This window comes from Pezoporus occidentalis, unplaced genomic scaffold (assembly GCF_034315485.1).
Source record: "Pezoporus occidentalis ecotype Australia unplaced genomic scaffold, CSIRO_AGI_Poc_V1 ctg60, whole genome shotgun sequence".
Classification (NCBI taxonomy): Eukaryota; Metazoa; Chordata; class Aves; order Psittaciformes; family Psittacidae; genus Pezoporus; species Pezoporus occidentalis.
The window spans coordinates 3882867-3910734 of NW_026915944.1; the positions used below are offsets into that span (position 1 = coordinate 3882867).

At 49.4% G+C, this 27868-nt stretch overlaps 3 protein-coding genes across 6 annotated transcripts in view; 2 read left to right on the forward strand and 1 right to left on the reverse strand.

Moving 5' to 3' along the window:
- Window positions 1-1422, forward strand: part of INTS15 (integrator complex subunit 15) — a 52158-nt gene extending 50736 nt beyond the window's left edge. The window contains exons 6-7 of the mRNA XM_062639509.1: window positions 5-44; window positions 643-1422. Coding sequence (XP_062495493.1) covers window positions 5-44; window positions 643-850 — 248 coding nt within the window. The 3' untranslated portion in view covers window positions 851-1422. The remainder of the gene's footprint in view (window positions 1-4; window positions 45-642) is intronic.
- Window positions 1423-2430: 1008 nt separating this feature from the next.
- NAA60 (N-alpha-acetyltransferase 60, NatF catalytic subunit) lies at window positions 2431-22977 on the forward strand. 2 transcript variants are annotated; one of them, XM_062639514.1, is made up of 7 exons: window positions 2431-2582; window positions 15143-15258; window positions 16712-16841; window positions 18207-18303; window positions 20645-20890; window positions 21697-21869; window positions 22324-22977. In XM_062639514.1, the coding sequence occupies exons 2-6, from the start codon at window positions 15149-15151 to the stop codon at window positions 21840-21842; spliced, it is 729 nt and encodes a 242-aa protein (XP_062495498.1). In that variant the 5' UTR covers window positions 2431-2582; window positions 15143-15148; the 3' UTR covers window positions 21843-21869; window positions 22324-22977. The 2 variants fall into 2 exon arrangements, with proteins under 2 accessions (XP_062495498.1, XP_062495499.1); XM_062639515.1 differs by having other exon boundaries at window positions 21697-21854.
- Window positions 22978-24765: 1788 nt separating this feature from the next.
- NUDT16L1 (nudix hydrolase 16 like 1) lies at window positions 24766-27822 on the reverse strand. 3 transcript variants are annotated; one of them, XM_062639511.1, is made up of 4 exons: window positions 27468-27757; window positions 26898-26973; window positions 26713-26819; window positions 24766-25746 (listed from the first exon to the last, which is right to left on the reverse strand). In XM_062639511.1, the coding sequence occupies exons 1-4, from the start codon at window positions 27702-27704 to the stop codon at window positions 25276-25278; spliced, it is 891 nt and encodes a 296-aa protein (XP_062495495.1). In that variant the 5' UTR covers window positions 27705-27757; the 3' UTR covers window positions 24766-25275. The 3 variants fall into 3 exon arrangements, with proteins under 3 accessions (XP_062495495.1, XP_062495497.1, XP_062495496.1); XM_062639513.1 differs by having other exon boundaries at window positions 26713-26973; window positions 27468-27822; XM_062639512.1 differs by lacking the exons at window positions 26713-26819; window positions 26898-26973.
- Window positions 27823-27868: the final 46 nt, after the last annotated feature.

Below are 27868 nucleotides of genomic sequence, written 5' to 3' on the forward strand. Positions count from 1 at the left end.
TCAGACGACTTGAGAACTGTGTGCTCCAGGCTACCACATAACAAGTAAGAAGCCTTTCTACAGCCATGTCAGTTTTGATGCATATTCCAAGGCTCATACTTGGGGGCTGGTGAGGCAAAATCTCCCCTAGAAATTTGTGTTTACTTTCTGAAAGTCAGCCTTTATTCACACACAGGTTAGCACAAGGATACAGGTGACAGACAGTGCTTGCTACTTCTTCCCTTGTAAGCTGGACTCTTGACTGAGGGACGCTTCAGTGACTCCCACCATGTAGATGATCTTGCCCAGACTGTGTTAGAATAAATGCACAGACAGGGAAAATGAAATTACAGTGTGGAACCTGCCCAGGAGTTATCCCATCCCCAACTCCCTGCTTGTTTTATCTGACCCTAAGCTTAATCGCACTGTGCTGCTTGCCTCTTTGCAAAGAGGAGCCAAATTTTATTAAGAAAATGCGAAAGAGGGAAAAGAAGTCTTTCTGGAAGCTGTAAAGAGCATAATTGAGTCACTGTCCTCTTGCCTCAGCATTGCTGTGTGTTGGTTATGAATTGTCTATAGAGTCAGTCCCTTGTGGGGTGGGCAGGGCTGTGACAAAAGCCTTCTCTGAATAATCCTCATGTCTGTCTGAATTCCTCTCCACAGCCTGCTCCAGCTGGTGATCTCGGGTCCAGTACAGCAACCGACCCATGGCACTCTGCCACCCGGATTTTATCCTCACATCCATACTCCTCCTCTGGGGTACCCTGCACATGCCGCACACCCTGCTCTCCCGGCTCACCCAGCACTCCCGGCTCATCCTGTGCAAACATTTATACCAGGAATGACATTCCCATACCGACCGATCCGCTAGGACTGTAGAGTGTACCCGGTTTCCCTTAGTTTGAGGAAGCTTTGCAGATGTTTTCCCAAATGTCTTGGGAACCATATTTTCCTCTTTGGTGTAAAGCTGAGCAGTGCCTGTGTGAGGGCTCAGCCCTCCGGATGTGGAGAAGATGCAGACAGGTCGGCTGTGGTCGGTTTGGATGCGGGCTGCAGATGCTAAGGTGGATCACAGGGACAAAATGAGAGGGTGGGAAGAGGCAACAAAACCTTCAAACCTCTGCAGTGTGTGGAAGTTTTCTTGATCCCCATTGTTTCGTGGACTTGCCAAGGGTACATTTCTCAATCATGTGTTTCTCCGTAGCCCTGATCAGTTGATGGCACACTGAGCCCACCTAGTCTTGCTCTAGGAGGGCCAGCAAGAAAGGTGTGAGATTTTTTCCAAGCTTGCCCACTCCAGCCTGCTCATTTCTTTGTAAATGTTTGTATCTATAGCTACAGAGTATGTGTACACTGTATATTTTTGGAACACAAATGTTTGTTTCAGAAGCACAAGGTAGAGTAAAGCAGCAGTTCCTATTAAAGGAAACAATCTAAGAAGTATGAAGTAATTCTGCCACTTTATCTTTCTAGCATTGATTAGACCGGTCAATGCGTTGGGCCTGCTCTAGGGAGGGAACAAAACCCCTTTATGGCTGCAGTCACCCCTCATCTCTATGGTGGGTAATGCCCTCTTTACATGCCTCATTCAGCGAGTCATGAAACTTTGGGGTGAAATCTGGTGCTTTTGATCACAGCTGGCTGGAAAGCTGGTCAAGGGCGGGCTGGCTGCTCCAAGTTAAGTGCAGTTGGGTGCGGATGCGTTTAGGAGGGGCAACAGCGTGCTGCTGTTGACATTACAGCAAAACACGCCCCCTAGCCGCTTTAACTGAGCTCTCTTGCCGTGCTGTGGTTCTCTGAGCTCCTTCTGATGGGTAAAAAAGCAAGGAAGAAAAGTCTTTTCTACACATTGGTGACTACAACAAAGACCTCCAAAGCTCTTGTCCTTACTGGGGGAGATGTGATAGTTGTGGTTCTGCACTGCCTATGAAAAAACAAATCAGATGTGAAAAAACTATTTGAATGAAACTGCTGGAAAGGAAACTGTTTTGCCCTTCTCGGTAAAGGAAAATAATATGCTTTAACTTTTGGTCAGCCCTAAAGGGGTCAGGCAGCTGGATGAGGGGATCAGTGTAGGTCCCTTCTAACTGAAATACCCTCTCTCACTTTGTGGAGCTTCAGCGACAAGGGAAAACCTTGAAAATCTTACAATTTCACGATTAGAGCCATTACTGGCATGAAGCCCCGGCAATGGGACAGGTCACTGGGTGCCCCTCACAGTGCAAACTGCGGGGGAGGTGACACGGGGCCATGGCCACGCTGAATCACGTGTCCCCAGCGCTAGGGCCTGCAGCTGCATCGCTAATTTAAACACCCCCTTTAATTAGCGCCCTCGGCTCCTCTGTGCTCCCCGCCCGCGGCTGCCCGCGTGGCCTGAGGGAGCGGGCTTTCCCCTCTGCGCCTGCGCGCCAGCCGCCGGTCACGTGCCGGCGGGCAGCCTATGGGGAGGCACCTTGCTGCGCTGTGTCCGGGGAGAGGAAGTGCCCGCCGGTGTCCGCCGCGGCCGCCGGCCCCTCGCCCGCCGGTGGTGCCGCCGCACGGTATGCGCTGACCCGCCCCGCCCGCCCGCGGCGCGCCCGCACGGCGCTCGCCGCCAGTCCGAGGTGAGCGGGGACGGGGGGGAGAGAGAGGGGGGACGGGGGGGGGAAGAGAGGGAGGGCGGGGTTGCCATGGCGACCTGCGCCCGGGACGGGGCCAGGCTCGGCGCAGCGGGGCTCGGCGCAGCGGGGCTCGGCGCAGCGGGCTGTTCCCCTGGTCGCCGTGCGGGGCCGTGATCCGGAGAGCTCCGGGGCAGCCTTCTCGGTCAAAGTCTGGAGGGGTGCGGGGCTTTCCGGTGCCGGGTTCGCGGGGCAGCCGTGCGGGAGCCCGGTTGAAGCAGCGCAGTTATGTTGGCGAAGCTGTGTTATTTGGGCTGTTACAATAAATAATCCCAACTCGAGCTGGAGTTAGTTCGCTGGCACCGCCCCGTGCTCGGGTACAGCGGGGCCAAGGGAGAGAACTATTCCTTGGCTTTGGTAGAGCCGCGGGAGGTCCTGCAGCCACACGTTCCTTCTCTTAGAATGCTCGGGTATGTGCAGAGACTCAGCCAGCAGCACAGGCGGTCTGTAGCTTTAACTAGTCTGTCTCCATTTCTCCTCCGTAGAAAAATTCCTTTCGGGAAGGCCGGGAATATGTAATGCATTATTAGATCCAGCTCTTCCCCTTGCATGGATGCTGCTCTGTGTCTCCTGACAGCTTGGGTCATGGTTCACAAATCGCCCTGCCTGTCTCAGAGCTCATGCACATCACAGCAGCTTTGCTTCTCTGTGCTTTGCCCTACAGAAGCATTGTGTTCTTTTGAACCAGCCTGTAGAGCTTTAGCAGAGAGAAAGCAAATGTTCAACTTCCTATCTAAGCAGAACGACAGCTCAGTGCTTTTACAAGACTTGTCTTGAGGTTTTGCATTGATCGCACTGAGTCCCGAAGACTTCAAGGCAGGGTACTTCCTGCTGGGTGTGGTGGCATAGTGGTGGCTGGCTCTGTCAGAGGTGTTCCAGCTGCTGTGCCCAGTCCCTTGAGCTGCACAGTGCTGGGATATACCTGCACTGCCTGTATGGCAAAAGCAATGTCTGTGTTTTGGTGTTTTGGAGACTGCGGAAGCTGCAGCTTCCTTCCATTTCCTGCTGGAGTGACCAGGGCTGGTATCCTTGCCACTGGGGTTGCTGTCTCCAGCCCTGAGTCTTAGACATTTGTTCTTGAATACAGGCATCAAATTATCATCTTCCATATTAAGTCGCTTACGTATTTTGGTTATGTTTGCTGTGTCGGGTTTGAACTCTGTGAGCCTGCTCTCTCTATCCATTGTAGCTTTTCCTGTCTTTGTTACACTGCAGCACTTCCCAGTATCACCCAGCCGGTGCCAGGTGACCGTGGTGAGCTCCCCTGACCCTTAGCCGCTCATTGCAGCTATTCTCTCTGCTCTTGAGAACCACGTGAACATGGGCTTGAGTGTCTGGCCTTTTATTGACAGATATAGAGAGGCGTTATATACCTGTAACTAGCTCAGACCAAAGGCTTTCTAGGTGTGGTTTTCCTTCTCCTTTTGTTCTGATAATTCCTGGTATCTTTTTTGAGAACTGCTGAGCAGCAAACTAATGTTCTCAGGGAATGCGCTGTGAGAACGTGTTGTATTTTGGTTTGCTTTGTTTTCCCTTTCAGCAGTTAACACAGATTGGAAATGTTTGCCTTTCTCCAATTTTCGTTCTTTTTTCTGTTTACCAACTTTCAGACTTTATCTGCCATTTCATTAGTCTTTTGGCATTGTGAGAGCTTTCGACAACTGTGAAAAGCTTTAGATTTTACTGTGCCCAATCCCAAAGGATCATCAGCCACTTTTGTTGTGTATCTGTTCATCTCTTTTTTTCCATCTGTTTTTGAGGAATCTGCTGAACAGTTTATAGCTGGAATCTCTCTTTCACTATGGAGTCATCCTGTATTTGCTTCCTTTCTTTTAACGTGCCATATACTCTCCTTAGTCCAGCTTGGTTTTCTCAAAAGCCTTTATGGGGACGCTTCTGGTAGCTTTTTTGGGAGTGCTGGTGTATGGTATTTATTTAACTAATTAGTTGCCTGTATGAATAAACTCTAGCAGGTTCTTAAACATGAGGTTCTTTAATTAAAAAAAGGTGGTGGCTTTCTCCCAACGTGTTATAATTAAGAGTGAAAACTTTTCATTTTGAGATAACACTGGAGCAGCTTCAGCCCCACTGGAAGCAGTGACACTGGGTGCTGTCTGACAAGGCTTTTAAAGTCGATGGTTTTGTCTTGCAGGTTAAATAAGTAGGTGTGCTGTAAACTAGTGCTTTAATTAGTCTTTATATGCCTGGTAGCAAATAAAGAACCATGCAGTAGTATGTGAGCATTGTTCTAATATGTCATTTTGTTCTTTGAAGTAGCTGCTTGCTATTGTTTCTCTCAGTGGGTTGCTTGCTGTATTTAAAGCAAGTTGACTTTAACATGTCTGAGCAATAGGTAAGTGGCTGTCCTGTGAATGCCCTCTTAAAAACTTGTGTCATTCTTAATTCTTGTTTCTTTTCCTAAACCAGAAGGGTATGATCCTGTCTTTTGGTACCTGGCCTGGCCTCAGATGTCAGGAAAACGTGTTGGAACTGCCAGTGGAGTTCAGAAAAATGGTCTTGTGTAGCCGGGAGCTCAAAGAGCCTCTAACATAATCCATGTATTTATTTTTGTTAATGAGGTCTGGTACTTCTTCATGTCTGTTGTTATTTCTTTCCCAGAAAGGATGATCTTTATTTGCATGTGGGTGTTTTTTCTTCTCCATGGGGGGTTTTGGGGGATTGGGGTGTGTGTGTGTCTATGTGTCTACACTGTTGGGCCAGTGTAGTCTGGTAAGTTGGTCAGTGAGCTGGTGCCTGGTATCTTAGCCCATCTGCTCTGTGAGCTGACCCTCCACCCAAGAAACCATCCTCTCTCTTCCTGGTTGTTTTCTACCTCTCTGCCTCCCACCCCAGCCACTCCCAGTGTAATTCATTCAGTGAGCAGGAGCAGTGAAGCCGTGCTTGGGAAGGCTGACTCTGAGTGACAACGCTGGTGAAATACCTGAGGAATTACAGGTACAAACCTAGGGACTTCCTTGTGAGTGATTTGCAGTGCTGATTCAGAAGTCATGGCCCTGCCCTCCTGCTCATCACGGGCTGCTGGGCTGGAGGCAGCCTTTGGTAATGGACAGGAACTCCCGCCAGTGACTTGGTGCCACCGGCTGCTGTTAATGCCTTGCTCTTCTGGTGTTAAGATGCTTTTAAAGAAACAGCTGGGCTAAGCTGTTCAGTGTAACAGCAGAGAAAGTTCTGCCTTAGCTGAGCAGCTGTTCTACCTGCTTGAAAGTGAAATGCTGCCTGAAATCGTTAATTAGAGTGGTATTGCTCTGTCTGCCTGGTTTTTTTAACCAGTCACAGCCTGTCTGATGGCTTCAACACAGAGTGTTGCAAAAACACTTAGAGCTTCATGTCTTACACTGTCCCCCACCCACACTTCCCTTCTCCCAGAATGGTAGCAATGGGAGCTGCTCAGTTTTCCAAGGTTAGCTTTTAATTTAGTTTTACATTTTTCATTTTCAGCTTACTACTGTGGAGGTAAGAGCAGACATCTGTGCCAAAATCCATTTTAAATGTTGCTAGCTTAAAACGGTAACAGTGGTGCTCTTGGAGGTGGTTTTTTGAGTCAAACCTGGGTGTCTGATGCTGGAAAACGCCACTGAGAAAGAAGAGGGAGCCATGTTGGCTCAAATCTTACATCTGGGATGTTGGAGAGGTGCATGTTTGCAGCATGTCTGCCGGCAAAGGCAGCAATGTGCTCTTCAAGCTTTTCTTTGATTTATTTCTTTTTTGTTTAAGCACCTTGTTTGCAACAGCCTCTCAAAAGTTCCTTGTTTGTGCTTCCTGTAGTGAAGGGGACAAAGGGGCTGGGTTTGTCGACAGCGGTGTGTTGCTGCTCGGTAGTGAGGACATTGTGGAGGAAATGGAGGCAGGCTCGAGCTCCCTCTGCCCGTGTTTGTACTACAGCAGGCTGAATTTCTGGCTGTTTTTTTTAGTCACTACATACATTTCTGCGTGGCTGTTTATTCTAATTCAGGAATGGCAGTGGGCCTGCATGTGTGATGGCTTGTTCACTTGGGTTTTTTGTTTTCTGGAGGAACAGCTGCTTATTGGAAACTTGCCCTGCTCAACGATTGCAAGGTATTAGGTCTCTCCTCTAGGGAGCTTCTTGTTATAATGTGCCTCTATTGTGACCCTTCAGTTTTAACTCCCTGCAGTGCTGCTGTCACAGAGCAGATTTTCTCTTCTGCATCTTAACAAGAAAAGATTTAACAGCAAAACCCTCTTAGAGATTCTTGTTCACCCTCCCCCAGAGGACTTGCTATATCTGGGGCAGCAGGAAGCGGAGCCTTTTGCAGTATGCTTTGGAGACACTTTATTTGGGTATCACGTCCTGTGAAATCTGTGGCTTCAGTAATGTATGTAGAGTTGTAGGGTAAAAGAAGAGCCCAGCAAGCAGCTTGCATGCAAAACATTAACATTTCTGCTGCTGGCAGGCTGACAAGTCAAACTTTAAGTGTGCAGAAGATATGGGATACAAGTATAAAGGGATTTCACTAACAGTAAGTGTTTTCATTTCAAATGAACAGCCTATGCTTGCTGTGCAGGTAGAACTACATTTTTGCCTTCTCATTTCTTAATATCCTTTTGGGATCTGTTTCAAATCCTGATCCTTCATGGCAGGAAGCCAGTGTTAATCACTGTGATTCTGTAGTTCTGGCTCTCAGGCTATTCAGTTCTGTGTTGTGCACACCTCAGTCTGAAGAACTGTGAAAATGAAGTGCAGAGCTGGGGACAAGGCACAAGTGAGTTTTTTAGAACAGTGGTTTGAGAGATGAAGAATTGGCTGAGCAGCGAGGGGTGAGCCTTTGGGGAGAGGTCTGAGTGCGAGGATGGGTGCTCCCAGGTTGTGTGTGACATGCTGCCTTCTTGCCTGGCCTAGTCCAGTGGCTGGGCTCTTGAAGATACTCTACTCAAGGAGAGTTTAATATCAAATTTACTTGTTTGGTGTCTTTGGTGTTATGGAGGATTTTGATTTTAGCAGGGTGATGACTGAAATCACAGCATAAGCACAATGCAGCAGTTGCAGTGTACAGTTGAATCCAAATACAAATATGATGCCTGTTACTGGTCCACATCCTCACTGTCATGGTGCTTACTGCCTGCAGTCACCAGGAAAGAATACACAGATTAGAGCCAGCTCAGGCCCTGGGCTTTCTTCAGAATTTATTTTTTTAATTGTCTGGTTTCTATACTTTGTGCTCAGCCACAATATATGCTCCCCCAGTGCTAGTCTGGCCAGCTCAGGGAGGCATTGTTCTTTGTATATTGTCTCAGGGCACCTGGTGATTCATTGGTGCAGCTGTATTTAAACCCAGGGTTACCCTCCTGGTCTCCCTCGTATTGAGATAAAGTCTTTTCTTTACAGTACATTCTTCCCCAAGCTCACTGTTGTTGTGGCCTCCTCCCGGGGGGGGAGGGTACTGGTCAGGGACGCTGCCTTGGGTGGATTTACTGGAGAAGAAAGTCCAGACAGTAACAGACTTCTTTCTCCAGAGTGATGTCCATGAGACAAGGTCAGGCTGTGCTTTGGGGGCAACTGGGATCTGCATAGCAGGGCTGAACTAAAGGCATCTCTTCAGGATGGGGATCTAGGAGGCTCTGCAGAGGGGGGTGGTTGAGCAGGGCAGTTTTCTGCACAGAAGGAAGCTGCTACTGAAGGAGTTTAAATAATGAGGAGCAAAAGGTCTTGAGCTAGTGTGTGTTCCTGAGTAACCAGGGGTACACAGGGGCTCTGAGGCTCTGTGCTTGTGGGTCTGGTAGAAATGACAGAAAAACATCATGCCTGGATCAAAAGGACTATTGTGGAATGACATAATCTAGCGTCAGAGCCTGTCTGCAGCCGTGTTCTCATATTATTTTCAGACCAAGGCACAAAATCAGTTGTTTTGTCCTAGATTTTCTGTTAAGAGTCCTGCTCACTCCAAACGTCTGCTAATGTGGGGAATTAAGTGATGGCAGTTTTGAGCAGCACTCCTATAGGATGTGATGAATGGTACAGGAATGGAGGTGAAATGATCACTGTTCTGCTCGTGACTGTGAACTCCAGGCTCCATCAGTTTACATAACATACTGGGAATAAGGAGTACTGCATTTTCTGGGGTTTGTGTGCTGCAAATCCCAAATGAACCTGCACAGTATTCCTAGAAGGAGCATTCGAAAGGATAAATGGAGTGTGACAAATAGCGTATGGAGGTATGTTTATATCGCATGCACAGCAGAGGTGGCTATACTGGTGCAGGCAGCACATTTAATATCCCAGCTTTCCAGTTGTGCCTTCAGGTGCAAAGGAACCAGTCTGAGCCCAGGCAGGGTGAAGAGATTTGCTCCTCACTGATGTTACGTGAGCCTGTGGCCCTGAGCAACCTGATCTAAGTTGCGTTAAAACCCCGAAGGGTCCTTCTAACCTGGTTTGTTTTTAATTCTACCAGACTTAAAGTGGTACCTAGGGGGTATAAAGCCAAGTATTAAAATATCTTTAAAATTTGGCTCTGATAATGTTGCCCTAAGTCCTAGAAGTGCTTCTTTGAGATTCTTAATACTGAATTCATGATGTTTTCAAATCCAGTTACAATTTTATTGTGTTAAATGAAGAGCTTGATAACAGGGGTGACCTTGTGGAACGTTCTCTATGAGACCAGTAGCCTAAAAACACAGTAAGTTTAAAATGAAATGCAGGAGGGAAATCTTTATTGCTTTGTTGGAAATAGACCTTTGGTTGGTTCAGATTGAGTGGTTTAATGTAAATCAAATCCCTTGTGCCAGATGGTGTAAGGTAGAGAGACTTACAGCTCTCTTACAGTGAAAACTCCTGCTGGTGCTCTTGAAGGGATACTCCCCAGATAGTAGACAAGATTGTGTCTGTTTTGAGCACCGTGTTGCTCAGCCACAGCTGACATGTCTGTCCTGCATTTCAGTAGCTCTTTAATTCTGCCTGGGCTTTGTTTGATCCTGTTTATTTACAAGTGAGAGATGATGCCAGGAGCCATCAAAGTTGTTTTTTTTTTCCCGGAAATCTCATCTTGGTGGTGTTTGAGGACTGTTCACACACACAAAACAAGGACTTGGTGGCAATGCTGGAGCAGCACCTCTGGTGAGGTACAAGGCACAAGGGAATCCATCTCTGCCCTGCTGTGCATGCAAGTCTTCCAGGGAGTATCTGCAGGCTGTGTCTGTGCCAAGCAGATGGTGTGCTCATGTAATGTGACATACGGCTCCTATGCATCTGCCCCTGGCTGAAGTGCTGGGGAGGAGCAGCCGGAGGGATGTGACCTGGCAGCCGGACACGGGCCAGCTCACATGCTGCCTTTGCAGAGCAGATGTGTTCCGCACCGATGTGGTGCCTCGGACCTGTCCTGTGCATGCTGTGTGCTTGGTAGTTGTCTGGAGGAACTTAATCTTTTCCTTCAACAAGCAGATAATCCTTACTAATCTAGCAGGAGAGTGCTTGGAGAAAATGTTTTGAATTCCAGAAGGTAAAGAATCTTCAGCCCAAGTAAATAAAGGTCTGATCTGTTTAACAGCAGAGGTGCCTGCAGTACCGGGATGGTTGGCTGTGTGTCTTCTGGGACAGTGCTTCCTGAATTGTAGGATCACTTCGTAAAACTATCTTGACAGTTCTTGTTTTTCTTTATTCTTTCCTGCAGGTTTGCTTTTTTTCCATTGAGGGCGACTTGATTTCCATTAGCTATAAAATTGGAAAGTAAAAGATTTTGATGAGCTTCAGTCTTTGTTTCTGCAAGTGAAGAAGATACCATCATGTTTTTTGTGTGAATACTGAATTTGAAGCCAATACACTCCTTATTGAAGTTATATATGTATACAGTTCTAGTTACTATTCATTTCGCTTTAATCTTAGATTACCTTGGTTTTATTCTGGCAGGAAATTCAGTGATATTTGTTGCTAGATGATAAAAATTTTATTTGGGGTTTTCATGAGCTTATCTGGATGGAGGTTGAAGTCCAAATAGAAGTTCATAAGCCCAGCATCTTGTGATGGTTCATTGCTGAATTCCAACTTACTTTCGCAGGAGGCACAGGGCAGAAATATTGTTACAGCGTGTCTAATAGTGTTAAATGATGGAAATCTTAACTTGTTGAACCACGTGACCAGGCTTTTGCAGGTATGGAAGTGCTCAAGGGATCTTTCAAATTCATTTAAGCAGCTCCCTGCCAAATTCTAGTAAGCATCAGGCCTTATTCTGGATTTTGTCCTGGGTTCAGCAGTAGCAGGCATTTTTCTCCTTCTTAGTAGCTGGTGCAGTGCTGTGGTTTTGACTTTAGTCTAAGAACAATGCTGTTAACACCGATGTTTTTAGTTGTTGCTAAGTAATGCTTAACTCTGACCAAGGACATTTTCAGTCTCATGCTCTGCCATTGAGGGGAGGCACAGGAAGCTGGGAGGAAGCAGAGACGGACACCTGACCCAAACTAGTCAAAGGGGTATTCCATACCACAGCACATCATGCCCAGTATATAAACTGGGGGGAGTTACCTGGAAGGCCCAGATCACTGCTCAGGTCAGGGTGGGTATCGGTCAGCGGGTGGTAGCGGTTATGTTCCCTTCCCTTGTTATTCCCCTTATCATTATTATTATTATTGGTGGTAGCAGCAGTGGTTTGTTATACCTTAGTTACTGGGCTGTTCTTATCTCAACGGGAGTTACATTCTTTGAATTCTCCTCCCCATCCCTCTGGGAGCAGGGGGAGGAAGGGTAGAGAGTGAGTGAGTGTCTGCATGGTTCTGAGTTACCAGATGGGCTTAAACCACAACAGATTTGAACACCCCATTGGATTAAGAGTGCTGTTTCTCTCAATTTCTCTAGAAATAATGGTATTATCTAGATTTTATATGTTGGTTGTTTTTTGTTTTTTTTTTTAAGTACAAGAACCCCAAGAGGGAAAGAAGACTTCCTGCTCTTGAGAAATCTGGAATTGAGGTTTCTTAGGTGTGAAGCATCTAGTTCAAGTAAAGAAACCGTCCCTGTACCTGGTAGCTAACCTAAACTCTAAACAACCATTGTCCTCTTGCACAATGAGACCTGTAAGTAGGTGGTAGAAATATGTGAGTACCAGTACTCGGCTCATTGTGCTGAGTGAACAGTGATAGTTATGGAATCCCAACCATTGCTCCGGGTGAGCCTCCTCTGCCTTTAGGCAGAATTACTGTGAAATACTGTTCTTGAGCTCATTACAGCTAGAGCTTATCGATTCCAAAAATTTATGTAATTATGTTATTGTAAAATGGTAAGGTTAGGCCTTACAATATGCTTTGATTTTAAAATTATATGTTAAGTTGGCTTATTTAGTAATGTACTTACTCTTTCTTTTCATCCATTACTGCTAAATACTTCTAATGAGAATTTGACAGGTTCCTCTGCAGATCTCCAGCGCATCAAGGCCAAAATGTTTTGCTACATTTGTTTCAATAGAGCAAGGCAGAACACTAGTGGAAATGATCAAAATCTTCATATTCTCCTGGAGGGTTTTTCTTTGTTTTGAAAATAATTTGTTGTATATTAATATCTGCAGGTTTTAGGTAGGAAAGGAAGCCAAATGCTCTAATTCTGCTCACTGCTAGCTTTGTTATTTTGGGAAGGGGTGTCAGAGCTCTTTCAAATGTTAACTGCATGGTTATTTCATAAGCACAAAATGTCTGGTTTTATACTCGCCGTAGACGAGTGTTTCCCACTTTGACACAAGGGGGAGGTCTCTGTGCCCGTTGGGTGGAGCAGTGCATGGTGTCAACCATGCCACTTCCCGGAGCGCGCTGAGCACAAGAACAAAGGGCTGACACCTGGGGAACAGATATTAAATGAAATGACTTGACTTTGGGGTTTCAGAAGCAGCTGTGGACCTCCCCCCTTCAACAGCACGAGGCTGGAGCCGTGTTTTGTGTCAGAGCTGAGTGTTGTCAGTGTTGTAGTGTGAGTGGAGCCTATAAACGCCTAAAGGCCCTTTTAACTTCTTTTGGGTGCTGGGGTTCTATTTTACACTGATACTGGTTACTTCCAAACATATCTTCTGCCCTCTAAAAGCAGGCTGACTCTAAAAGTGATGCTGTGGTCACTGTGCTAGCTGAGGCTTTTGTTCAGGGGTCTGGCTCTGCTAATCGCAGCATCCTACAGGCTGTGCAGAGGGCCAGGACCTGGATCTTGGGTGTTTGCCCAGTTATCTCTGCAGAGCCAGCGGCTGTCATTGGGGTATGAAGAGAATTGACTTCCTTGGGATTTCTTCTCTCTTGGACACAGCTCTTCCAGCAACAGCAATACCTGGCCAGGGAAGGAAGTGCTCTCCTAAAACCTTGTGGGAGGACACAGTGCTAGGTGGTGCCTGCAATGTTCTGTAAATGTGCAGGAGCATCTGCATTGGGCCACATAATGCAAAGCAGATGGATCGAGTCCCCACAAATGCAACTGGTGCTGGGAAACAGCTGTCTGGATTTGAGGGTAGAGGAATTATCCTGTGCAGCAAAATGGTCGTGGATTACTTTAAGGCTTGCTTCAGCCACAGGATAATGCACAATGCTTGCCCAGCTGTTTGAGAATATAGCATTAAATAAACACGGACTAATCCTCACAAGAATGTGTCCTGTGCTGGCTCTGCCTCTCCTGCTGCAGCAGCTGCAGCTGAGGCTGCCCCTAGGCCCCCACCTCTTCTATTCATTAGAAAAAATACGGCTCTGTCGTGGTTGTTTCATTTAGCTGGTTCCTTAATGCTGAGAGTACTGCCCGAGGAGGGGTGTTGCCTTACAGGAGCATCAAAAGAAAATAAAATGTACAAGAAAAAGCACTCCTGTTGCAAACCTGAGTGCTGCTTAATGTCCTCTAACATAGCAATGTACTGGGGTTTGGAGCTTTGCCATGGCCAAAGCAGCTCTGGCTCTATGTGCTTGCTCACTCCTCCTCCTTTATCCCCCCACCCCAAAGCTGACCTTATGCTACCTGAGCTTTCGTCAAGCAATTCTGGCTTACGAATGATTTTGCCTTCACTTTGTGATCTTGTGGTGGGCCGCTGCTCTGGAATGGCTCAGAAAGCATCTGGTGGGTGTGCCGCCGAGCTCCACACTGCTGTGCACTGGCTGCTTCAGCATGCTAGAAGGTCACCAGGGGCTAGTGCTGGAGAGTGTGCTCGCTGCCACACCAGGGTATGGATTTGAAGTCCAGCGTCAGAGGACTTGAGCTGATTCTAGGAGTGTAAAATTAGTTTTAAAAGCAGCCAGGAGTACTGGCTTTGTGGGGTTTCTAGGCGCTAAAGTTGGTTTGAAACTGGCATCTGACTGGTTGTGAAAGCTGTAGTCTGCTCAGTAAATATGCAGCCAGAGTCCTAGAACAGGCTGTGAAGTAGCTGTGGTTCTTTTTTAAGGACTTATTTGGAAAGAATGAGTGATCCATATCAATATATGGGTCCCTGCAGATGCCCTTCTTGGGGAAATATGTAGGACTGGTCACTGGAAGGAAAGCTCTGTCTGGGAAGGATCCCTTGCTTGAAGAAACCCATCCCATTTCACCTTTTCCAAGAGCTGTAAGAAAATGTCCTTGGAATTCTGTTAAAGCATTTTGCCATTTTTTCTGCCTATGTTGGAGAAGATTTCTCTAGATGATAGTGGACCTTATTTGTATCTTTTCTCCTGTTGATATGTTGGCTCTTTGATGTGTTCCAGGTTGCACACAAACCAGTGCCAGAGTTTCTTCTTCCTCCCTGGTCTTCATGCATGTGTCTGTCCTACAAATGCTTTTACAACCACTTCTGTTACAGCTTGCTTCTTTGCCTCTGGTACCTTGTTAGGAAAAGGCTGAAGACATTGGAGTAAGTGTCCTGTGTGTCGTTAGCAGGGTTGTGGTAGTGCTGTGGTAAAAGAAAAGGGTATCTTAATATTTCTGTATGTGAACACTGTCTGCTGGGCTGGAAAGGAAGCCCTTGTGGAGCTGTAGCAGATAGGAATAAGGGGAAATGGAACTCATTCACCAGCATAGGTTAAACAAAATTAACCTTTTAAAAGAATTTGAATCCTCTGCATAGGTACTAACTGGAGATGTTGGTGTTGTGTAAGAGTTTATAAGTGTTTTTCTAGCAGTGCTTCCTTTTTAAGCTGGTTGTTCACTTTTGTTTGGTCCTGCATAGACATGTGAAGAGCTCCATGCATCATAAGCTACACTTGGCACATTGTTGGCTTACTTAATGCAGCATCCCGAGTTCTTTTTAGAAGTGGTTGGTGCCACATATTCCTTCACACAGCATTGCTGGACCATGGTGTGTAGAGATACAGGGCTGGGGGCTGGGTCAGGCTGAGAAGTGAGATGTGCTGATCCTGTGGGCAGCAGGGCTTCAAGTTGCTTCTTGGGTTAATGTTACCATGTTTTGGTTCATCTCTCTTGAAAACTTATTCTGCTAAGAAAAACAACTTGATACTGAGACCCTCCTGCTGCCTTTGTGCTGATGCCTGGCTGCAGCTGGCAGTCAGAACCTGAGCTGCTTCATTTTTAACATGCTTGCTTTCTTTTCTTGCAGGCTTGAATGACAGAGGAGGTGCCCCCCACTGCACTTACAGACGTAAACCTGCGTCTTCTCTGCCACAATGACATAGACACAGTGAAACAGCTCTGTGGCGACTGGTTCCCAATAGAGTAAGTTAATGGTTTTAGGGGTGAGGTGATGGGGATCTAGAAACAAATGGTGTGAACCTGCACTGGCCAGTTCAGGGTTGACACCAAGGGCTCTGCAGCCATCTGGACTAAGATAAGAGCCAGTTCTGAATCTGTTATGCACTGTGGTGGTGTTCCTGTTAATGGCCATTTGCTGCTCGTCCTGATCAGAAAGTTCCTGTATGCAGATTTTGGCAGAGAAATAGGCTTTGTTACTAAGGGGGTGGATCATCTCCTTGGGAAAGACTGTGTTTGAGATGGGGAAAGGAGCACACTTACAGGGAAAAGGATTAGTATCCTTGTGCTTGTGAAAGCTGTGTTCTGGAATGTATGCCAAGAAAACACCCTCAGAGCTGAACCAAACTGACCTGGAGCAACTGTTCTAAAGGAATGTCTGTCTGAATGTCCCAGGAGAGACCAAACAGTACTTGCCCATGTACACTGTGGCTCCCGAAGCTCTGGCTCAAAGCTGATCTCAGTCTGTCCCAGGTCAGTTCCCCAGGCCCCCATTTGGTAAATACTTGTGTCAGCACAAGCGTGGGAATAAGGAGCTTTTCTGGAGTACAGGGATAGCTTTCTGGCTTAAAGCTTCCAGGGAGACTACAGCTCTAGACTTCAAGGATTTCTTTAGCTTTGTCAAGAAGGTTTACAGAGGATTTTAGTGGACTGTAATTAAGATTGCGTAAAATGTAACAAACCAGCAAAAGCATTCATAGTATTTTGGATTTGTAGATTTCTTTTAAACACAAGCATGCTGTGCTCTCACTTGGAAATAAATGAATGTGTGCTGGTTTCCTGTAGTAGCTGCAGGAGGAGGACAGCTGGAGGCTGGTGATGCAATCTTTTTGGTACCAATATGCAGTATTTTTTCACATGTGTATAAGTTAATGAGATCTTTACATCTCAAGATGAGGGCAGATGGATCTTGCATTTAAAAATAACTTGCTAAAGATGGAAGTGAAAGCTCTGGGCTATGAATGTAAAACAAAATGTGGTTGTCTTAGCAAGGCAGGAGGCCATTACGTGTGCAGCCTGTATTGCTGCTTAGATGCAATTGAAAGAAACCATGCTACCAAATGGGGTACAGCAGCTGTTTGATATTCACTGGTACTATACAAGAATTAAGACGGGAAGGGTGAATAACTTCCTAACCCAGATTACATGGAATAAGCTAAATCACAGAAAGAGCTTTAGATTGGCATATGTCTGAGGTATTTGGCTGGCTGGCTGTGCAGAAGACAGCCCTTTCAGTAGCACAGCTTCCTGCCCTTAGTCTTGTGTAAAATACATTGGTCTGCAGTTTCAGTGACTGGCATTAAAGATGTTGCTATCCATTTCCAGTTGAGCAGCATCTTGGCACAATGTTGGCTGTGGTGCTGCCTACTCCTGTGGACTTTGTGTCCCTAAACATTCCTGTTTTTTCTTCCTTCCCCAGGTACCCTGACTCATGGTACCGGGATATCACTTCCAACAAGAAGTTCTTTTCCCTCGCAGCCACGTATAGAGGCTCCATTGTGGGAATGATAGTGGCAGAGATCAAGAGCAGGACAAAGGTTCATAAAGAGGTATGCTACTAAACTGTACTTCAGTAAGAGATAGTCCACCTCTTGTCATGGTTAACTGGGATGGGACCTGTTTGGGATGTTTTTTCTCCCTCTACCCAGACACTTGTTAAGAAATCAAGAACGTGCTGATTTCCAGCTAATGGAGTGGTGGGATGGGTCTGAACACATGGGCTGCTGAGCAGCCTGGAACCATAGTCTCTTCCTGCTGCAGCTAGGCAGCTGTGGCTGGCAGGAAGATGACTGCGCAATGTGCTGTGCAAAGAGATCCAGTCATGCAAGTGTAATCCAAAAGTGAATGTGTAGCAGGCCATGTACCTGTTTGGCTGTTTTCAGTGTTCCTGGTCATCCATCCCTGGTGACTGAGGTATGAGCAGCTGTAGGAGAGTGAACCTCTTCCGTTCTTATACAAGTGTTGAACTTCCTTCACTGTTCTGGATGAGTCACTACAGTGACTTCTGCAGAAACTCCTTCATTTACGTGGTCATTGTCTCTGACAAAAGCAGAGGCAACCAGTCTGCAGAAGGCTCAGGCTTCAGGGATGACAGAGCTTGGAGGTCAGGAGAGACAGCACAGTACAGCAGAGGGGTGAAGAAGAGATGGTCTCTGAAGACAGTATGGGAATAGACCACTGGGTTAGTGTACAGAAAACAGCATAGGCAAGTAGATAAAAAAAAAGCAGGGCAATGCAGAGAATTCATAACTTCTAAAAGGATCTCTGTATTATGATTAAACAGTAATCTTAACATTTATAGGGACTGAGAGCATTGAGTAGCATCGGTCTCTTCATTTTAGCTGTCTGGCTTCACTTCATAGGTAGTCAAACTCAGAAACTGCATCTTCAGCAACTCTAACGAAAAGCTTTTGTTCCAGCCAAGCTGAAAGCCAGGGGCTTATACAGCCACTGCTCCAGGCCATTGGGCCTGTAAACATGCTCCTTGTCCTCTGCAACAATACAGAGACCTCCAGCTGACATGAAGCTCAGATGGAGCATGCAGATAATAAAGACTGTTGCTGGACTGATGTAGATACTGATGGGTAACTCCAGGATTAGCACTTGGAATCCTTCCTGGTAAAGAATGCAAATATATTCTGTCCTTAAGCTCACAAACAATGTATATAGTAAGGAAAGATTCTGATTTGTGTTCTGTGTCTGGGAAGATTATTTGAAAGTAGGAATGACCCCTGAGGGACCATGCTTGGAGTTTTTAATTCCCCATGTCTTTTCCAGAAGCTTCAGTTAAGACTGTTCAGTGAAGAGAATTTTCCAGCTATAGCCTTGTTTTCAGATGTTCTGGGTTGGGATTCTTGCTTTCTCCTGTGCCTCCCCAGATATCCTACTAAATAACTTGTCCTTTCTCTCCTCAGGATGGAGACATCCTAGCTTCCAATTTTCCTCTGGACACGCAAGTTGCTTACATCCTAAGTCTTGGAGTGGTGAAGGAGTTCAGAAAACATGGAATAGGTAAGATGCTGCAAAGTGACAACTCTCTTGCTGTCATTTGTCATGTGTGGACATGGCTGAAGGAGACCTGCAATACCCTTTTGAGACAAGCTTGTTGATGATTTGTGCCAGCAATTGGGAAGGTGACGCACTCACATCCCTTCTTGGTGTTAATGTGGGTGTACTGAAATGTTGTTACTGGCTTTGTCCATCTTGATCCCGGGGGTAACTGAGCACACAAAAAACTTGCACTCCTGCTGCTGAGACTGAAAGTGCCAGGACTTCACCCTGGAGCAGGATTTGAAATGATTTTCTTTCATGGGTGTCAGAAGCCTGGTCCCTGAAGCAGAAAACAGAGCTGCTTATAACTTTTTACCTAACAGATAGAACAAACATTTAGAAGAAGAAGAGTGTAACTTGGACCTGATGAAAACTGTCAAATGCATTTAAAAGTCAGCTCTGAATGCCTGCTGCAGCACACAGCTTTTTTGCATCCATTTGAAAATCCTGCAGTCAGAGTTCATCTCTGTTTAGAATAGGATGTGTTTTGTCATCAAGTAAGTGCCCTTGTGGGGCAATTTCAAGCACGATCTCTGTCTATGATCTGCAAAAGGAAATAGGCCAGGTTTGACAGCATGACCCAGTGTTGTACATCTGATGTTTCTTCAGTGGATACAGGTATAGCTCCTCTTCTTCAAGTCCTCCCTTCTCCTACATTTGTGTTTAGAAAGATACATATTGATAGGTTACATAAAGAAATGACCAGAAGAGTCCTCAGTGAGAGCATTGTAGTTAAAACTTGCATTGAAATGTTGCTGGAGATAAGTATTTTCTTCTTTGAACAGAAATACAAAGAACACAGGATAATGTTCAGAGAAGGTGGTAAAGGGGTCTCCTGTTCCATAAAACTGGTGGGTTTGAGTCTCCTTTCAGTTTCCAAAAGCGGATTTATTTTTTTCTTTTCCAAGCTCCATCTTGCTGGAATTTTCTTTCAGGATTAGTGTTTTCTGTACCCATTACATCTCTACAGCACATTGCTGTGTTCCATCAAAACCTTTGGTCTTGTACATGTAGCAAAACAACCTAAAAAAGCTGTGGCCTACTGGCGCTTTTCCTGAGACCTTTCTCTTGAGAGCTTTTCTACTTGTGTTTGAAGCTGAAGTCTTTCATGCAGGAGGCTTTTCACTCCAGGCACACTTCTAAACACTAAAGCTCTGATTTTTCTCTGGCAGACATTAAAAGGCTTTTGTTTCTAATTCTCTGTTACCCTTAAACCAGAGGGCAGTTGGTTCTCTGAGAGATAAAAGCATGGAATATCTCATAACGCAATAAAACAGCTCTCCTGTTTCTCACGAGTCTCTGGGTGGTGTTTTTGTGCTTGGCTGATAAAAAGTCCTCACTGAGTATCAAGTGACCATGAAGTCAGTGCTGTTGACTTCTGCTCCGAAATCCTATGTGTCCTTGTCCCTGAGTCTTACATTGGATTGTGAAACAGTAGCATGAATCTCATCTGTATTAGCTAAGCTATGTCTTTAGCCTGTTTTTACCACACCTCATGGAAGCAAGTTCCCCTGCAGGTTGTGCTGGGTCCTTCATTTGGATGAACCTCCAGGTCTCATCTCTTGGGGCTGTAGTATCCTTTGTGCCTATGTCTGGTTTCTCCTGCTGAATAGCGGCTGCAGCAAATCCAGTTTGAATGAGATTATATCCTATCTCCCCTCCTTAGGAGAGATCTTAAAATCCTACCGGTTCTGAGATTTGAATTCAAGTTCAACAGAAACAGTGCAATAACCTGCTTATCAAGTCCTGTTGTAAATGGTTTTAAAATACATACATAGAATCGTAGACTCACAGGACAGTGGTTTGGGTTGGAAGGGAACTTGAAGCTCATTTAGTGCCAGCTGCCCTGCCATGGGCAGAGGCACCTTCCACTAGACAAGGTTGCTCTGTGTGTGTAAATGTGCTCTGTTTCATACATGTGATGGAACTGATTCCATTGAAAATGACTCACTGACCCTCCCCAAAGCTGGGAACTGCTTGCCCAGGGATGGGCATTTTTGACAGTTTCCCGTGTCTGGCTCTTTGTGGTTATTGAATCAGAAGTTTGTGTCTTTATAAGATGTGTTTTGTGAAGCCATGCTCATAGGCAAGGTGAGGTTCATATTAAAACCACATAGTGTGGTCCTGTTTAATTCATCAGGAGGATTTGTGAGGACTGGGTTAGACCTGGGGTCTCCAAGTGTGTGCAGCAGTCACTGCTTAGACACTGGGTGCAGGAGATCTCAGCTAGGACCTCCAAACCCTTGTGCTGCCCTGCAACAGCAGCTGCACTGTGTGATTCTGCTGCTCTTTCCTTCAACAGGTTCGCTTTTGCTTGAAAGTTTAAAAGACCATATATCAACAACTGCCCAGGATCACTGCAAAGCCATCTACCTGCACGTCCTCACCACTAACAACACAGCAATAACCTTCTATGAAAACAGAGACTTTAAACAGCACCACTATCTTCCCTATTATTATTCCATTAGAGGGGTCCTCAAAGATGGCTTCACCTACGTCCTGTACATCAATGGTGGACATCCACCCTGGACAATCTTATATCCTTTACCTTCAGTCTCATTAGCAATGGAGCACGGTAAAACCAAACTGTGTTCTGGGTTAACAATAGCAGTCTAGCAATGTGTGAGCTGGGGTGGTTCTGGGGACTGATGCCTGCTCAGACATGAGTTTAATCTGGAGCTGGAAGGAAGGTAATGTTAGAGGAATAGGACAGAGGCCTGTTTGTCCCCTGGTTCCTCTGGGAACAGTTCAGAGAGGCAGTGTAGGGTGGTACATTGAGTTCCAAGTTGGAGCAAGTTCGATACTAGTGATGGTGAGTACTGGTGTTAAGCCAAAGTGTGCTTGTGGGGTGCAGGATTTGGCCAGGAGCATGGCAGAGAAGCCCTTTGTCTTGCTTCCTGTGACCTGGGATGCTGTGTGACTCTGGCCTGGCCTAGATCTCAGCAGGCTGCTCTCAGACTGGCTTTGGGAGTTTGTTTCAGGTCACTGGATCACAGAGAAGAAATTTGATCTTTCCTGGGTGTAGCTGGTCAGTCCAAACCTCTCCAGGCAAGCGGATGGATTGCCATCCCCACAGGAACCTGCTGTGGAGTGCAAAGGGAACCAGCAGCTCCTTAGAAGGCATTTCCCACACAAGTTGGATCCAGTGTTCCCAAGCTGTGCAAAGCAGACCTGCTTTTGATAGAAAGGGGCAGGCAGTTAATACAAAGAGTAGATCTGTGTAACTGAGCAGAGCAGCTTTCACTGTATCATGGGGTCTCTTTAGAGAGTGCTAGTCCCCAGAATTACTTTAAGTTATTTCTTAAGTTACAGTGTGAATGTTGCTGTCCTTAACTGGGGCCACTGACTACCTACAGCACATTGGATCAACACTGGCCAGCCTGAGCCCATGTTCAATTCCCCAGAGGATATATCGGCAGGCCCAGAGCCTTCTCTGCAGCCTTCTCCCCTGGTCAGGCATTTCTGCCAAGAGTGGCATTGAGTACAGCCGGACAATGTGATGGGAGCGGGAGGTACAGAAGACAAAGGTGGGTACCTGGGGAAGAGCTCCCTTCTCTGCCAAGGGCCAGCAGTGACGTGGTGGCAGTGCCCCATGGCCACCGTCCTGGGGATCTGAAAGTGTCCTGGAGCTGCAGCTCTGCTGCTGGGCAAGTTGCTGTGTAGGGTGTCTGGGGCACAGCAATGCCCCATCCTCCAGCTGGGGGCCAAACTCCCGCTGGTTCAGTTTGAATGGAGTTTGAACTCTGATCTTGCTTTCTTGAGCTCAGAGCCCGACAGCAGATTAACCTGTCCCTGCTGTCTCCTTTTCCTAGCTCTGTTAGACCAGCTTGCAAGACTCAGAGTGACCACAGTCCTTGCTCTTTTCCCAGCACAGTAACTAGAAGCCCATTTGCTGTTGGCTCTGACAAGGTGTTCAGGACAGCAGTTCCTCTGTACACTTGAAGAAATCCATAACACCTTGTTTCCCTTGCCTTTCCGTAGGATTGTTCTTCCTTTCATCTCCTGAACCATCCGGCTCTGCACTGGTGCCAGGGATGACGACAGCTCTTGATCAGTGACCCAGCCCCTGGGCAGGACTCCTTCTTCCACAGGTTGACCGAGATTTGGTAGACTTCACACTTGCGGGGCTGCAGCCCTGACTTACCCCATGGCCTCGAGCCCTGGCTGTGCCCCGGCTGAGGGCCGTTTGCATCTCACCACTCTTTGTGCATGTTGCACTGTCCCTGCCACTTCCCTTGCCTCTGGTTTGCTATTTGTATACGTGATGTAGAGGGGTTCAGCTGCTGCTTCCACACCATGGCTACTGAAAGCAGGGGGAATGAGGTTAATGAATCTGTGCTGACCATGTAAATGAGCTGTAAGTGCCCTGGCAGGATGTAGTCATGCCCTTATTGCGAGGGAAGGGGGAACCGGGTGAGGGGAAGTGAGGATCATGTCTGGGTCCTGCCAGGTCAGGCGCTGGTGCTTCCTGCGGGTAACCTCCAGGGGGCACAACTGCCTCGCATGAAAACCACCCAGCCCCGCCATCCCTCCAGAGCGACTTACAAAGCAGCATCTCATTCAGGATGCATCAAGTAGAAGGCAGGGAATGAAACTGCTATTTCATAGTGAAATATATATATATATAATACTGTATAGACCTTTCTGCCTTTGTCCAAGTTGGAATGTAGCAGGGGAGGGAAGCTGGGGTGTAGAACTGCTGCAGCCAGAGCCCTGCTCCTCCGCTGCATGCACCCTCCCTCGGCCTTGGGGCTAGACTCTGCAGGCTCTTTAAGGGATGAGATCTGTGCACAGATCACAGCAGCCATGGTCTGGGCATCCCCAGGGCAGTGCCAGCTGGCAGTCTCCTGGTGGCTGTCCTGTGGTTGTCCAGCTGTGTCCTGGCTGGAGGGCAGGCCAGCCTGGGGCTGGGTCTTTGCTCACTAGCAGTTAACATCCAGCCTGTGCCCCTGGGCTGGCACTGCCCATGGCTGTTCTGGTTGGGGGTGCTGGTCCCTCTTCTGGGATCAAAGAGGTCTGACTTGGTCACTGACAGAAGGCAGAAAGGCTTCTATGAGGATGGTCAAGCTTGAAGCTGTTGGAATCCATACTTGAAGACCTTCAAGCCCTGGGAAGCTGGGGCTGACCTTGGTGTGGGCCTTGCTCTGAGGACAGAAGTCCCTTCCATCCCATCCTCTGGCTCAGCAGGGCAAGCAGCTGGTTGCAGTTGCAGCAGCAGTCAGGCTGAGCGTAGCTCAAGGGATGCAGTTCTGTAGCAGAGAACCCACAATGGGGTAGGGAGCTGCAGCCTGAGCTGGAAGCTTCAGCTGAGGTGCCTCTCTTGGGGTTGTAGCTGGGTCACAGGGTGGGAGAGGAGCTCTGCTGCCATGGCTGGAATAGGCTGGGGGGCTTTGGCTGTCTCCAGTGTTCCTCTTGCAGCCTGGCTGGGCCCTGATGCCAGGGCAGGCACCACTGTGACCCTCTCCATTCCACAGTGCTTTCCAGGGGGAGACCCGAGGCACCCTTCCAGCCTTATTTATCTTGCCGTGTTTTAGGGTTTTTTTGCTCATCCACTTTTTACTTAAACATGTCTGTTTGTTGATTTGTGAGTTTCTTCAGGAGCTTAAGCCCCTGGTTTTCTTCAGCATTTGCTTTCTCTGGACCAGAAGGCCTCTTTCTCTCCCGATTCCCTGGCACTGTTCCCCACTCTACCTGCTGCCCGTTACACAGCCCAGCTCCACTGTTGCAGTTCTTGGGCGCGCCCTGAGGGGAGCTGTGACTGCTGTGTCCTCTGCCACCCTGCCCTGAGGAGCGCCACTGCTGTCACCATTGGCCTCTCTAAACGTCTTCAATTAAACTAAACCTCTTTCCTGAGTTGTTTCTCGCTCTGTGCTAGAGCTGGCCTCTGAGGGGCTGCTCGAGCACCTTCACCTTACCATCTGCTCTGCCATGACGGAGGGTGACCTCCCTCTTGGCTGGGATGGGGTGTAGCTCCTGCTGGGATCAGCTGGGAGCAGGGCAGCCAGCACAGAGCCTGCCCAGTGCAGCCGAGCTGCTCGATGGGGGTGGATTCTACTACTGTGTCCCTGCACAGAGAGCAGCGCTCTGTGCACTACAGCCAGGCTCTGCTGGCTGCTGCAGCAGTACCTGCGTTAGACAGGACAGCCCCACATCTAAAGCCCGTGCTCTGAGGTGCTCTGGCACCCGCAGCAGCACAGAAGCTTCTCACCAGCCCCTGTGGGGCCTCAGCCATGCTGGAGTGACAGCAGCACAACCTGAACACGGGTTTGCAGCCAGCCCCGTGGCCATGGCTCACAGGGGCTGCCTTTCCCTTTCCCTCCAGCTTCTCACCCTGGCACAGCCAGCAGAGCACAGAGCCCTGAGGGAGCCCCTGCACCCCTAAAGCTCTGCCCCAGTGCTCAAGAAGAATCCAACTGCAGCGCATCCAGCAAAGCCATTTATTCCACTTTCCTGCTCCCACAGATCTCCAGATTGAAACCCACACACGTGCCCCTGTGCCCCAAAAGGAATTCATGACTGGTCACTCCACGGCCCACCAACAGTGGTGGAGGTGCTGGGGTAGCAGCCCCCTCACTCAGCTGTGCTCACAGGCACGGCTACATGGGGCATTTAAAAAAGAAGACATTTTGTTCCTTAAAAACAAAGGTGGGACCTGGCTGCAGCACTGCATGTCCCTGAAATCAAAGCATAATTCTAAGGCTTCAGCGCCCTCACATAAGCACATGAACTCTGCAGGGGGCTGTGCAGGTTGATCTGGGAAGCTCGCTAGAGTTTAATGGCCATAAAAATACATCGCTTTCCCCTGCTTCAGACAGACCCAATCCCTCCCAGCTGGGCAGCGGAATCATGTGGGCAGCAAGTGCAGCCAGCGCTGGGAAGTTAAAAGTCTCTTATGGTCTCACCCACGTTTAATCAAGCTCAAACACAGCAGCATCACTCCATGGCCTCAGCCACTGGCTGCTGCATCACAGCGTCTGCCCCCAGTGCCGCCGCCTGCTCCAGCGCCTCAGCCACAGGCACAGCCACCAACTGCTCTGCCACGGCCTGGCTCTCCAGCCCCACCAGCACCTGCTCTGCCGACTCGGCCATTGCCTGCACCACCGCCTGGTTCTCTGCCTGATCTCCTAATTCACTGCCTGTTTTAGCTTGTGCCATCAGCTCATTTGCTGACTTGGTGCCCAGGTTGCCCATTGTCCCCGCTGCATGGTCAATGGGCGGCTTCTTCACCTTCTGCGTGGCAGCTACCGCCTCGGCCAGCTTTTCCTCAGGCACCATGTTCAAGATCTTCAGGGCAAAGAGCAGCTGGAATTTGGCGGTTCCAACAAAAGAGTTGGCCAGGAAGTTGGGCAGTCCGCCCATGCGGTCTTTCTGGGTGTAGAGGGGGACACGGACCATGCCCATCACCTGCAACAGTACAGAGCACAGCTCAGCAGAGCCCATAGCAACACCAACCCCCCCCAGCCCCCAGCCCCTCACCCAGCACCCACCAGCCCAGGCCCAGGCCCACCCAGCCCAGCCCCTGCTGCCAGGTGCTGCCCATGCTCCCGCACCGGCCCTGCCCTCGCCTGCCTGCCCTCAGCCCGGCTGAAGCCCCTGCTCTGCCCTCCTTGAACCCTGCTAGACCCCAGCACTCCCTGCCCAGGCCCTGCACCCAGCCCTGGCTCCGTTCCCCCTCCTGCCCCTTTGGGGGGAACCCGCTGCCCCAGGCTGCTATGGGGAGCCCCACTTCCCCTGCACACCCTATCTGGCCAGCCCAGGGACACCCTGGCTTACCCACACATCCCCTCACCTCAACCACACCACAACCCACAACCAACTGCCTCCATGTGGGCACCTGCCAAAACCCACTGAGCGCCTCACGGGCGCGCAGGGACACCCTGCCTCTTGCACCCTACCCCGGGGCGTCAGCCGGACCCCACTACCCGGGAGTAAGGGAAAGCTGCATCCCACACTGCCTCCGTGCAAGCCGGGGAGAGCTCGGGTCAGAGCAGCACGTTGCCACAGCGCAGGTCACGATTCCGGTCCACGTTACTCAGCACAAGGCAGGGGCAGGCGCCCACCAGACACGAGACGGACCCCCCCTGCATCCAGCAGGTACATGGGGCTCTTCCCTATGCGGGCAGTCACCGGGAGAGGCTGGAGCTGGAGCCTGCTACGCTCCATAGCCTGAGGCACGACCCCAGCCAACAGCCAGGCCTCCTATCGCTGGTGCTGTGCGGCGGTGCATGGCACCCTCCGCCAGCGGCTCTACGTGCGGTGCATTCCCCGCGGGGCTGCGGGAGCTGGCAGCCCTGCAGACCTAGGAGGGAAGCCTGGTCTTCCCTGTAGCGAACGCTCAGAGCTCTACACATCCCTCCCTGGATGTCCCACCTCCAGCCCGTGGTCTCGGGAATGCACCGCGCTGATCTCGATGGTATGCAGCTCCTCCAGGGTCAGCTGCCTGGCGTAGAAGTGTGCCACCACGCGATGTGGCCCCTCTGTCAGGTGCGAGCACAGATAGTCAGCTTCCGTCAGGCGCACACAGCCCAAACCCAAGCCCAGCACCCGATTCAGACCGTCCTCCAGGGACCAGTAACGGCGATCCACGAACCCCCCGGGAAAGCCCAGCAGTCCGTCAAATCGCATCTGCATCTGCAATAGAGGCGCACGGTGTTAATGGGGCACAGCGGAGCCACGGGGGAAGGCGGGAGGAGGCGCGGACGTCTCAGCCCGGCACCACGGAGGCCCCCGGGCCGCTCCGGCAAGGCCCTACCAGCTCCAGCGCGTCCAGGACACCGAGTTCACCGACACCGCCTCCGACAGCTCGCCGCGGCCCTGGGCCGGGGAGCCGAGGCGGGTTCCGCTGCCCGGCAGCACAGCCGGGAGTCCCGGGGGCTCCCCCCCGGGCTCGGGCCCGCCGCCGCTTCTGCCAAGCCTGATGCTACCGCCCTGCACAGGAACTACGGAACGGCCCCACCTTCCCCCACCCGCTGCCCTCACCCGCGACTCCCGCAGCCCTCCTCCCCCTGCGCCCGCGGCCCGACCCGGCTCGACCCGACCCAGCCCAGCTCGGCCCGGCCCATCCCCATGGCCCCGCCCCGGCCCTATGCCCGCTCCCAGCCCGGGCCCCCAGCCGGGCCCCTCACCAGCACGGCGTAGCGCAGCGGGATGCGGCCGAAGAGCATGCCCGGGTTGGGCGCGTACAGCATGGCGTGGCACGAGTGGCTCCAGCCCGGGCCCAGCCGCATCGCATCGTACCGCGTCAGCGGCTTCAGCTCGGGCACGCCCGGCACCCCCAGCGTGGGCAGCGGCGGCAGCACCGCCGCACCAGCCGGCAGCGCGCCCATGGCCGCCATCGCCCCCATGGCCCCCATGGCCGCCATCGCCTCGCCGCCCTGCACCGAGACCCTGCTCCGCGCACGCGCGACTGCGCCGAAGGAGGGCGGGACCGCCAGCCGCAACAACCAGTAGGAGCTCGCCGTGCGCCGCTGAGCCAATTGGCTGGGCTCAGTGGCTCATCGGCTGGGCGGGCAATGGCGACTGCTGA